Source organism: Perca fluviatilis, chromosome 8, assembly GCF_010015445.1.
Source record: "Perca fluviatilis chromosome 8, GENO_Pfluv_1.0, whole genome shotgun sequence".
Classification (NCBI taxonomy): Eukaryota; Metazoa; Chordata; class Actinopteri; order Perciformes; family Percidae; genus Perca; species Perca fluviatilis.
The window spans coordinates 40,545,930-40,558,704 of record NC_053119.1 but is presented as its reverse complement, the minus strand read 5'-3'; the positions used below and the strand labels follow the sequence as shown (position 1 = coordinate 40,558,704).

Below are 12,775 nucleotides of genomic sequence, written 5' to 3'. Positions count from 1 at the left end.
CACACACACACACACACACACACACACACACACCTAACCTCAGGAGAGGAAACACAGGGAGACAAACAGGCAGAATTTGAACACAGTAGAAAAAGAGGGCCTGAGCTGGGTGCGGCGGTGGTTGCTTGTACTGAGAACAGATGTTCCTGTTGCAGGATCCGGGGGATCAAACCAATCCGACCATATTGAAACAATAAGATGGCGCAACAACTGGCAAATCATCCTCCCAGGGAGACTGGAGCCAGGTGGAGGAGCGTCCAAGCGAGGCCAAATTCCACATTATCGCTGATTAAATGGCCTGTTAGGGGTGAAATGATGTTCATGACACTTGTGAGAGCTTTTTGGCTTCATGCATTAGACAAAAGTAGTAAACTCCATTAATTTTGTCAAAGAGTTAACAAAAGCAAATAAAAAAACACCCAGAAACAATTCCCTGGTGCTTACTTAGAACAATGTTCTCTTGGACTCCATAAAATTCATTATATATTATTGTGTGAAAAATGTGGTATGGAACAGATGTTACAACATCTGTCTAAATGTTAAGGCCTTCTATTCCCACATTGAGGTGTGTGTTGTTCAGCAAGGATTTTTCCATAGAAAACATGGTTCTGGGATCTGTAAAATGATTCCCGTTTCTCTGTAAAATTCCAAGACCATGCCTGCACACACAGCAGGGACTGGTTTACACGCAACACACACACACACACACACACACACACACACACACACACACACACACACACACACACACACACACACACACACACACACACACACACACAAAGACAATTAAGATTGAATACAGTTCTTTGTGAAGAATATTTCCTGACATCAACCAAATCTCACGTATACATTGATTTATTCTGAAGAGCATAAATACCCTCAAGCACACATCTGCTACTCGTACAACACATGAGCACAGGTACTGGAGTGAAATGATCAGAATCCATTGGTGTAAGAGACAATGTTACACTAGTGCACATGTTTCTGTTGAAAGACCTTTCGGAGAGAAGTCTCCATGGCCAAATCTTTGACAATAAGGACCTCTACTGATTAGAAAGATAACTGCAAAAACACTGATTCCATTTCTCAGCTGTCAGAAGGAAACGGTGCAGAATATTGTTCCATCATAGTTTTTTCTTCGAACGGGCAAACGTTTAAAAGGCATTCTCCACATCTCTAAGTCGCCATTACACTCTGTCTTCTGCTCGTCTTTTTCACAATACATGGACACTTAGCTTAGGTAGAGTTGTAGTTAATGGTGTCAACAGTGCAATCAGCCTGAAGCACCTTTAGTTTTTGGGAGATGATGGGCAAACTAAATAAAACAGTTGTAGACACGCTATGTATCATTGTCTTGGGAAACAGCAGCTTGTAGCAGCTTGCAGTCCTTTGATTTCACTTGAAAACGTGTTTTTCTTGTGTGCAACTATGTGTCCCTCTGAGAACAGTTTGTTTAAAAAGGGACACACATTGTGTGTGTAAAAGATGCGTTTTTATGGATCCCACTGCAGTTCCAGGCAAGTCCCGCCCTATGAAGCAGGCTGATTGGTTGAGGTTAGGCATTGACTTCCAGTAGTTAAGGTTAGGATAGCCGATTGGTCAGGGGATAGGACCTGAACAAATCGGGTTCCGTTACTTTGCGCGAGCGTGGACGCTTGGCCAATTGTAGCGCGTGAATGCTATTGAAGGGCGGGTCTTTCCTAGAACTGCAGTGGGCTCCATAACAACGCGTAAACAACCACCAATGGATGGTACGTAATTTCAAGTCACACAGTCAGGGTTTCCCCCAGTGTGTTGCAAGCCTGGTGGCCCACCGGGCCTAAGTTGCCCCCCACCAGGCCTATGCCACTAGGAATGTTTTTTTTTTTTTAAATGTATTTTAAGATGTTTTTTTAAACTACAGTTACGGTGGGGTGGCTTGGTTGGAAACTTAGACGTAGTCATATTTTCAAATCTCCAGTTAGCTTTTAGCACTGACTTATTGAAGGGCCCTATGGAATCTGTCTTATAGCTTTTTTAAATTCTCAATTTCGCGATTCCATCCATGATTTTGTTATCCAGAAACTGTTGGGCTCTACATTAATGCTGCCATCAGTCTGGGACTGGCACCAGTCGGGCCCTCGTCGAATAAAGACTCATGCCACCTGGCTAAACAACTTTCTTTTTTTGGGGTGGAAACCCTGCAGTTGTCTACCAAAGCCAGCTGTCTAGATGCTGAACACAGTAACAGGACTGTTCCAGGATGGCAGACAGCTCCCCATAGCTCTCCTCTCTCCACGTGGGGAGTAGCCTCTCATTGTTGAGGGCCTGGAGCTTGGGCGTCCCCGCCCGGAGGACGTGGTACAGACAGGGCCAGCGGCTTTGGATCCGTAGCCTGGTCCTCCGGTCCAGTGTGATGCCGCGGACGATCTTCTTGGCTCTGAGCTCGCGCAGGGCCGGCAGCTTCAGACAGGAGAAGACCAAGCCTCGGCTGGGCGACACGTCCAGGAACTCCAGAGACTGGGACTCCAGAGTGTACGAGATGCCCAGGTTCCTCAGCGGAACCAGGATTTGTAGAGTCAGAGACTTCAGGTTAGGCAGGGATTTGGTTAGGGCCTGCAGCGTCGTGGGAGTCACTCCTTTAAAGACCCAGAAGTATTTGAGCTCCAGGACTCGCAGCTGCTGGAACTGGTTGAGCAGCGACACGGACACATCCGACCAGTCAAAGTGTAACCGCATCTTGGAGATGCGCGGGCAGCTGTGGGTCAGTTTGGTCAGCAGTTCCTGGAAACTGGTCACCTGTCAAATCAAATCATACCAAACAGTAAGATATGAGAAAAGTATGCGATAATGTTGTTGAATATAACGATAACAATATTACTAAATAAACTTGTATTAAAGTGTTCTCAGTTCTGCTGCTTTCAGTATTCTGCTAAAATACAACAAACTGCTTGTTGAATTTAATTAATGAAAGGAAAACATTTCCAAAATCATGTTATTGAACAAATTGAACAGTGAATTGAATATAGAAGGCACCACTAAAAAAACAGTGACAGTTACATTTTAAAGTGCAGCTTTCTGCTGATATTTTCTTTCAACTAACACAAAAAAATCAGAGTGTCTTTCACGATATGTCGCAGCACTTCCTAATGTGTTTATTGCACCAGATGATATCGCAATGATGATTACAAAAAAACAATACATTGTGCAGCCCTACCAAACAGGCACACTGTATAATACTTGACATGTTAGTATGGACAAGAACATATTACAACATGTAAATTGATTGCAGTTTTTAATTCAACCGATAGTTATACTGGGGAAGTAACAAAATGAGCCAAGTTGCCAAATTCTGTTGAAATAACTATCAATAACATGAACTGCTTTTGATTTGATTGTCGACTGATAGATGAATAATCGGCAACTATTGACAATCGATTCATTTTTAAAGTAAGTTTTTCAGTCGTTATTTTTCAAAAATATTATTATTCTAAATTGGCAGAAAATGCTGTTTTTGGACTCAAATATGGAGGTTTCCTGCTCTGTTTTATGTCATATTAAACTAAACATATTTGGGTTATAAACAAAACAAGACAGTTAAAGACACCGCCTTGGACTTTGAGAAACTGGGATGGATATTTTTCACTATTTTCTGACATTTTATAGACTAAACGATTAAAGCTGCAGTAGGTAAGATTGTGAAGATCCAGGACTTTGCCAACAAATTTGAACATCGACAACTTCTCAGTCCCTCCCCCCTTTCTGCTGCAGCCCAAACCGTCTCCTAAGCCCCTCCCACACAAGGGAGTTTGACAGAACTGCCGGCCAGCATGTCAGACAACCTTTTCAATAACTAAACACTAACACAATGTTTACTCACCAACCATAAAACGATGCTAACTAGCAGGCTAGCGTTAGCCATTTCAGCATCATATCAGACCGACCACTGTGCTAACGTTACTATTATCCTCACCAACGTAGCTTTGTGGACTTTTGACTACTAATAACCAAGTGAAAGCTAAATCATTCATGGTAATTATGTTACCTGTCGAGAAGAAATGTGGCTACATCTGCATCGTTCTTCAGATCTTTAAAATCCCGGAGCTCACGTCACCTCTGAAAAGCCTCTCCAATATTCACCCGAGGTTAGGGCAACCTTTCTGCTGCTCCATGCAGGGAGGGGGGAGGGGAGAACGCTATATATGCGTGTGCCTGAGCAGTGATTGACAGGCAGATAGACCCCCCCTGTGGCCCTGATTGGAGAAAATCAACCGGGAGCGGTGGAATTTTGCCAATCGCACTACAGGCTGTAGGAGGTGCCAGAGGAGCTGGATTTTTTTTAGATTACATAATTCATGTAGTTCTACTGGAACATAGGGTCAGTTTCAGCAATATGACAGAAAGTTAGTTTTATAAGACTTACCTACTGCATCTTTAATCAATCTGGACAATAATGGTCGGATTGATCCGTGATGAAAATAAACGTTAGCTGCAGCCCTACATGCAGTATTTCTCTTAATTTAAAGTTTGGACAAATAAAACAAAGCAAGTAGCCCAGATGGACTTTGATGACTGAGATGTGTGTCTGTGTTGTACACTACATGTTATTGTGCTTTCTGAATATAGTAAATCTTGAGAGCCTTGCTAGCATCACGGCGCTCTTGCTTCTTTATTGTTACCAGGGGAATCAGATTCATAGCTCTTATTTGCAGCAGACATTTTGACTTGAAAAAGCAGGGGGGAAAAAGCACACACGTGGAACTAATAACATTAACAATGGCAGTAGTCCAGCAGCTAAGACAAACGTCTGCTGTAAAAAAAAAAGAAAGAAAAAAATGGTCTGATTAACTTTTTGGTATCATGCCACATGTTTTTCCTTGGTCAGGCCTCTGCAGTGCTTTGCATCCTCGCAGGAACTTTGGGAGTTGCAAGCTTAAGGCTGATTTATGCTTCTGCGGAGGCTCCACGCAGAGCTTTCTCCGTGGCCTACGTAAGAGGCCTGAAGTTTCTACTTGCTTCTTGGTGTGTGTGTGGATCTCTTTAAAAGGGTCGGCGTGTGTGTGTGTGTGTGTGTGCGTGGGGAGTGTGTGGTAGAGCGAGTGAAAAAGGACTCTAGAGTAGGGTTGGGTATCATTTGGGTTTTTCCCAATACCGGTGCTTAAGCGATAATTTTAAAACGGTGCTGGTGCCTAAACGGTGGACTGTCCCAATTTGTTACGTGCCTTGTTATTATGTATATAGACCATACAACTTTATCGAGAAAATAATCTACAGACTAATTGACAATTAAACAATCGTTGGTTGTAGCCCTATTATTGTCCCTACTGGTTTTAATGGTGGTTAATGGAAGTGGTAAGCTAATCATTACAGAACCAAATGAAAACACAGTTACTGCTTGTTGCAATCAGGACTCTGTGACTCAGCTTTTAACTTGAACTAAAATCAGTCAAAACAAGTTACCTGGTCCATCTTGGTAATGCTGTCCTGGTGCGAGCTGGAGCCTGAGTTGACCCTGAGGTCCAGCGGCTCCAGCAGAGTGAAGGTCCAGTTGAGGTCCAGGTGACTAAGGTCTCTGCAGTGGACGTTGTCCAGCAGGTGACTCAGCAGTTCGCACCACTTATTGCAGCGGTCGCCCAGGTCGAAGCTGGCCTTCAGCGTGAGCAGGCTGGCCCGCCGCGAGATCAGGTGATGGGTGTAATGGTGCACCCAGGACTTCCACCTCTCAAACTCCCGGTTGGAAACCAGCAGCCCTTCCCGGCCCAGGTGGAAGACGCCGCGGCGGGAATAGTCCGCCACCCGCCACAGCTTCCATGAGCGGACGATGCAGCTCCAGCTCACGCAGACCAAAGCACAGCTGCACTTATCCACCTCGTTCAAAAAGGACAGGATGTGCAGCTGACACTCCACGGGCAGCAAGTTGAAAGGGAAGTAGTCGTCCACTGCTTTCCGCCGGCTGCTCACAGGGACCAGGGGTCTCTTTGGCGGCGACATGACGACAGATGATGAAAATAATACTGGCGGTCATTGGTGGAGGTCAGAATCTCCACCGGGTGGTCTTGTGGTCTGGCTTTGCCATAAACATGTCTGGTCTGGGATAGTCTTGGGGATAGAGAAAAGAAACAGGCAGAAAAGAATTGAAAGTGTTGACTTTTTTGCTTCCTTTTTCTTTCCAAGTTATTCAAGGTAACAGGGAGAAATAAATAAATCCTACTCATTGGGTGTTCTGGGTACCGAATTCAATACTTTTTAGGCACCAACCGAATTACCGTATAATATGGAGTATTGAAAAATGCCTCGTCATTCAAAACCAAATTTCATACCTAAGGATTAAGGGCGCTTTCACACCTTTAGTTCGGTGGATACGGTGAATGCGATTCCTTATATTTATTCAATTAAAATGGACCAAATAAGGTAGGTGTGAAAGCAACTTAAATCTAATCAGTGTCAGCCAATCAGCACGCTTCTACCAAGATCTAATAATGTCTGTGATTGGCGGTCTAATGTTACATATCCTAGAGACACACAGGTACAACTCTACGTTACACAGAGACTGGCTGTACCGTAATGTTGTAAAAAAAATTTTTTTATTGGATTTTATAAGATTAGCATCTGAAAAAATATCGTTCAGGAACCCGTATCAATGTCATGGTATTGGTATTGGTACCGGTATTGAAAACTTTTACACGATACCCAGCTCTACTTACAGCAACTTGCCTGAAGACACTGACAGGAGAATATCACCATAATTAGGGCTGGGCGATATGGCCAAAATATTCTATCCTGATAAAGGTAATTACATATTCCAATAACTATATATATCACGGTATAGCATGTTTTCTGGTAATTCAATAAATGGTCTATATGACATAACCACATGGTAAAGCCTATTTCTGTATACTCTTGTGTGAATTAAATACTTGACAAATGAAAACTATTGAGTGTTTTCTCATTTTAATGAGAACTTTAGTGCAGAATGAATCAAGCTAAATCATAGAGATAAAATATTGCTAGACACTGACTATGTTTACATGCATGGACCCACACAAATACAGAGTAATCAGATTAAGGCAATGGTTTGTATAATAATTTAACTACACTGGGGTACACCCATAAGAAGAATTCATGGGTGTAGACACGCAGGAGTTGCACAATAAAGCTGAATGAATGGATGAAAAAAATGTGCACACTGCTGTTGGAGAACACTACTCCCTGCATGGAGCAGCAGAAAGGTTGCCCTAACCTCGGGTGAATATTGGAGAGGCTTTTCAGAGGTGACGTGAGCTCCGGGATTTTAAAGATCTGAAGAACGATGCAGATGTAGCCACATTTCTTCTCGACAGGTAACATAATTACCATTTTGTTTTAACCAACATTTGGTTTCCAAGTGGATCTTTACACATTATTATGCGGTCCTGAGCTGTATGCACTATTGCATTCTGGGTCATGGTGGAGCTTAAAGACCAGGGAAGTTTGTGACTGGAATCTTTCCAGTTTGTTAATCACAGTGAACTGAGTGGTAATGTAAAGTGTGATGTAAGAACAAAAGAGCTATCTTCAAATTATATTCCCTCAAAATATTTCACAATCACATTTTTCTGAGAAATCTGAGTTGGTAGGTTGCAAGTTTCACCACATCAAATTTAAGACTTTTTATGACCATTATGAATGAAATTTAAGGCCGAAAGAACTACAAGACCAAGGAATAAAAAAAGAACATTGTAAAGCGCAGCGGGAACATTTCAATGAGCATCAGAGGTAGGGAAATTAAGACCGGTTTAAAATGATCAAGAACTACAACATGATACTTCAGCGAATTTAAGACTTTTTAAGGCCTAACATTTTTATTTTGAAATTGTAGACTTTTTAAGACCCCGCAGAAACCCTGTTGTTATTACCACATACAAGTTGGATGACGTCATTGTGTATCACAGTATCTCAAGATATGATTTCATCCACTGAAAGATGATAAATTATCATATTGAATTAAACCCTAATCAGAATTCACATAATTGCTGGTCTACCTGGACAACTCAGTTAATGTTTGGGAATTTGGACCACTTCTACCAAAAGCTGTTAAACCAAAGAACTAACCATAAAAGTACGGCTTCATTTAGATACGTAAAATACGGCACATATGCGTGTACAAAAATGGTGACTTTGTTTTTTTTAACTACATTTGAAATGTATTTCCACATATTGAGGATTACATTGCGGTTCAACTTAAACTGGTAAACTCTTCAAATGGATCAAGTTCAAAGGTTGTTTTTTTATCTCGGGTGCAAGATCACAAACTCTGAGTGTGGCCCGTTGATGCGATTATACCATAGGCTCTTTGTTTCAGAGACAGTAGAGCATGTTACTTTGGTGCATGCATGTGTTAATAAACCCAAAATGCAGTGACGCGGCTTACATTAATAAAGCACGCAACGTAATAGCATGGTGGTAATACTATTAACATAACGTTAACATTAGGTAACTGTATCTTGTAGTGACGTTAAGTTAGATAGCAACTGTCTTGTGGCACACAATAAATACCATTGTGCGTTGTTAAAGCGAGCTGTGAGAACCAACTCTAAAGGTCAAGAAATATATAATGAACCTCTTGACAAAACACTTGTATGTCAAATGTTTTGAGTGTGTGTGTGTGTGTGTGTGTGTATAGCAGCAGTAGCAGCAGCAGCAAAAACTGTCCTGTCCTGTTAGTAATGTCACTACTAACAGGACAGGACAGTTTTTGCTGCCACAGCTTCTCTAGTATAGAGCGCTACTCTGTCAATTCTTGAATCGGGTGGCTTTCCCCTTTAAAGGCCTGTGTGCTAACGCGGTAGGGTGAAGATTGTACTTTCTGTTCTCCTGTAATTTACAGGAAGTCAACAAACGAGCCAATTCCCACGACAGTTCGTGTAACTTTAGTACTTCAAAAATCGCCTCGTTGAAAAAAAAAAAAAAAAAACGTACACGTAATGATGTGCTATAAGTTCCACATGCTCACCTTTTGTCGCGGTATTAAATTACAATTGGTTTGTAACATGACTCGGGGTCTGCTAGCTCCGTTATTTCCTATTCCTCTGCTGATAATTGCTGTTCAGACTTTAAGCTTCTGCCCATAAAAGGCTAAATTGGTGTTATTTTGCACCATTATCGAGACAAAAGTCGCGTCTTTACCTTTTGGTTGAACGGGCTCCCCCCTGTCCTCAGTTAAAAGGCTAACCTGCTAGAAGCTAGCTAACGTTAGCACACATGAGACAAAGGAGTTTAAAATGAACCTAATGGCAGCGCATTGATGCGGGTTGTAAATAACTTTCGTTGTATCCGAACGTATTAGTAGCTGTAAAGCAACTGATACAAATCCCAAATTTAAATAAAGCTGCAAGGAACAGTAATAACAGTAACCAGGCCGGCTAGTTAGCTAGCTAGCTGCCGAACAGCTGAGTTCTGTTGTTGTTTTTGTTGTTGTGGCTCGTTGGTGATTGCGTCATCAAAATGCGTTGGGGGTGCAAGTTTTGCACACCGGTGTTGCACCGTCGGGCGGAGGTTATTGTCTGAAAGTGCTGAGAAGAATAATGGTTTTTGCCTCTGTATGAACTGAGAGCATTTTGCGAATTAAATCACATATACCCTAGGTAAACGCAGAGTCTTTTTATATTCAGTCTGATGATCTCAGCGGAATCTGGGGGAGGACAAACGCCCTCCTCTGTCGGGGACATGTAGCCTAGAACAAGTTGTGAGAAGAGTGGGTAGCTTCTTTACCTGCTGTTTCAAGATAGATAGATGGAATGGAATATTCCCAAAGTGGACATTAGTTTCCACAGAGTGTGCCTCCATCCTTTTACATACAACCTAAAATACCTAATGACTGTAACCCTATTACTTCAAACCTCTAATATTGACTGTTGATTTGTTTCTATCCTACTGTCTACTTTATTCCCTTTTAATGCCCATATTTAATGGTCTTTTTTTAAAAACTTTATCCTTGCAGTGCTATAGTTTTTATATTACTATGTCTACATTATTCTTTTATATTGTCCATATTTAATGCTGGTCTCTAGACTTTATCATTGCACTGTTGGACTTATTTGCACTACCACCACGACACCCCTCTCATAGAGCACCTTACCATGCAGACTGAATCACAGGGTCAGTCCCTGCCCTGCCACTGCAAGCCTCTCATGCTTATACATCCCTTATAGTACATTCATGTGGATTTTTTATTTTATTGTCCATATTATTCATGTGGATTTGTTATTTTATCATCCTTTATGATGTATAGGTATGTTTTGTGTGATGTCTTTAAACTACTGGGACATTGCATTTCCCTTTGGGGATCAATAAAGTATCTATCTATCTATCTATCAAACTATCTATCTATCTATCTATCTATCTATCTATCTATCTATCTATCTATCTATCTATCTATCTATCTATCTATTTATCTAAATACATTTACAGAAAACATATAGTGTGTTTTTACTGTGATTTGCGAGCTATTAGCACACTTACCCCTTTTATAGCAGAGGGCACACAACTTCAAGCATTATAATGTATATTTGTCACCATTTTAATGTATTAATATGCACTAAAAAATACTTAAAATATGTTTTTTGCGCCTTGTTTGTTTTATTGTTTTATTTTATTGTGATTTATTTTTTTCACCAGTAGATGGCAATCTGTATGTGCAAAGAACGTGGGCTCAGTGATGCTGGTGGACTGACTTGAAGTGGCTCTGCTCCTCTGCTGATACCGTTTCCAGGGTTGTAGTACTCGAGATCGGTCTTGGTCTCAAGACCACTTTTTGAAGGTCTCGTCTCGGAATCGATCACATTTTTACTCGGTCTCGGATAAAGAGGATTTATTATTATGGTCAACTTTATTATTTCCTGGATTTTGTATAACCAAAGTGAATAAAAGTAAATGTATGTAGAAATGGGATTCAAATGGAAAGATTCTTCTGCTGGAGGACCCCCAGCCACCCTGTTTTGCCTCCTCTTTCTTTGTGTTGGTGTTCTAACCTCCGGTGGATTTGTGAGGACTATGGTTAACTGCTCCTCAGATCTCTGCAGGGTAAATCCAGACAGCTAGCTAGACTATCTGTCCAATCTGAGTTTTCTGTTGCACGACTAAAACAACCTTTGAATGTACACCAAATGTTCCACCAAAACAAGTTCTTTCCCGAGGCTGTTTAGCAGAGGCACCATGGCTCCGTCTGTCGCTTAACACCACCCAAGACGATTGTGATTGGTGAAATGCCATTAAGCCAGAGCACGTTCCATAGCCATAGCATTCCTATCCAGGAATGCTACTATAGCATAAACCATAGCATTCCTATCCAGGAATGCTATGTGGACTAGCCAGACCTTCCTTTGCAGCTCTGTGGAGGAAGGTCTGGCAATGCGAGAGTAGTGCTTTGGTGTCAAATTCCACACTGTGGAAGTAGGATTTGGTTGTTTTCTGGCTCTTTAGAGTAATACTCCAAATCATCGGTGCAATGTACAGTTACTACATTTACTCAAGTACTGTACTTATGTAGAATGTTTTTTAGTTTTACTTGAGTCTTTTCTTTTCATGCCACTTTCTACTTCTACTCAGGGGCATAGCACAAAATCCTGGGCCCTGTAGAAAGGCATTTTCTATGGGCCCCTCCCCATATCCACAGCTATTCATTCTAGCATCTTTTTGGGCCCTCCTCACATGAGGGCCCTGAGTACTCACTCCCCTTTTTTCCCCCAGTCCGACGCCCCTGCTTCTACTCCACTATATTTCAGGGAAATATTGTACTTTTTAGTTTTTACTTCACTACACTTATCGGACAGCTTTACATATGAAGATGTCTTTCCATGCAACACACCAACACATTCTCACTCCCATCGCGTAAAATACGGACACTTGGTCAGGTGCCTTTGGTGTTGTTATTGACGATAAAAGTCTCCTTTAACGTCATATCTAAACGCGCTTTATCTAAACGCGCTTGGTTGGGACTATTGGCGTCACTTTTGACGCAGTTAGGTTAAGGAAAAGATGGTGGGTGGCTTATAAAAGGTACGTTTCCATGACACGCAGGACAAGAACGGCATGGTTGGGTTTAGGAAAAGAAAGCGGGACGGTTGGGTTTAAAAAAGAAAAACAGGACAGTTGGGTTTAGGTAAAGAAGAACGGGACAGTTGGGTTTAAAAAAGAAAAATGGGACGGTTGGGTTTAGGTAAAGAAGAAAGCGACAGTTGGGTTTAGGAAACGTGACACGTGGGACATGAACCCCAGTCTCCTGGGTGAAAGTCCTGTGTTGTCCACCCCCCACTACCAACGTAGCCACTGCCCAAACGTCCGTATTTCATGAGTTCGGAGTGAGAACGGGTCGTTCCAGAACTCAGTTTGTGATCGCCATCTGTCTAGCCTTGGCCAGACATGCAATCGCGAGGACCGGATCAGAGTTAATTGTGATTTCATACATGGAACTTTTTACATGTCATTATTATTTCATATGCATATATGTGTGCAGTACATTGATACATGCTTTATGTTGTATCTTTCAGTTTTACAGAAATTGTACATTGTACTACAACGGGACAGTTAGGTTTAGGAAAAGATTGTGAGTGGGGTTACAAAATGTACATTTCAGTGACACGTGGGACAAGAATGGGACACAAATCCCGGTCTCCTGGGTGACAGTCCTGTGTTGTTTGTCTCATCCAACCTCCTCCTTACGCAGATTTTCGTTCTTTCACACTACTCTCTACCGTTGCCTCTCTTAATACTACGTCATCTTACAGTGTCCCGTACCGACGCTGAAGGGTGATTT

General features: G+C 41.8%; 1 protein-coding gene across 3 annotated transcripts; it reads right to left on the bottom strand.

Annotated features, from left to right (window-relative positions):
• Positions 1–840: 840 nt before the first annotated feature.
• On the bottom strand, positions 841–9,457 carry si:dkey-12e7.1 (uncharacterized protein LOC557553 homolog). Of its 3 annotated transcripts, none has more exons than XM_039809846.1 (3): positions 9,148–9,457; positions 5,443–6,081; positions 841–2,781 (listed from the first exon to the last, which is right to left on the bottom strand). In XM_039809846.1, exons 2-3 carry the CDS (start codon positions 5,971–5,973, stop codon positions 2,194–2,196), a joined length of 1,119 nt encoding a protein of 372 aa, XP_039665780.1. In that variant the 5' UTR covers positions 5,974–6,081; positions 9,148–9,457; the 3' UTR covers positions 841–2,193. The 3 variants fall into 3 exon arrangements, with proteins under 3 accessions (XP_039665780.1, XP_039665782.1, XP_039665783.1); XM_039809848.1 differs by lacking the exon at positions 9,148–9,457 and adding an exon at positions 8,975–9,136; XM_039809849.1 differs by lacking the exon at positions 9,148–9,457 and adding an exon at positions 7,223–7,246.
• Positions 9,458–12,775: the final 3,318 nt, after the last annotated feature.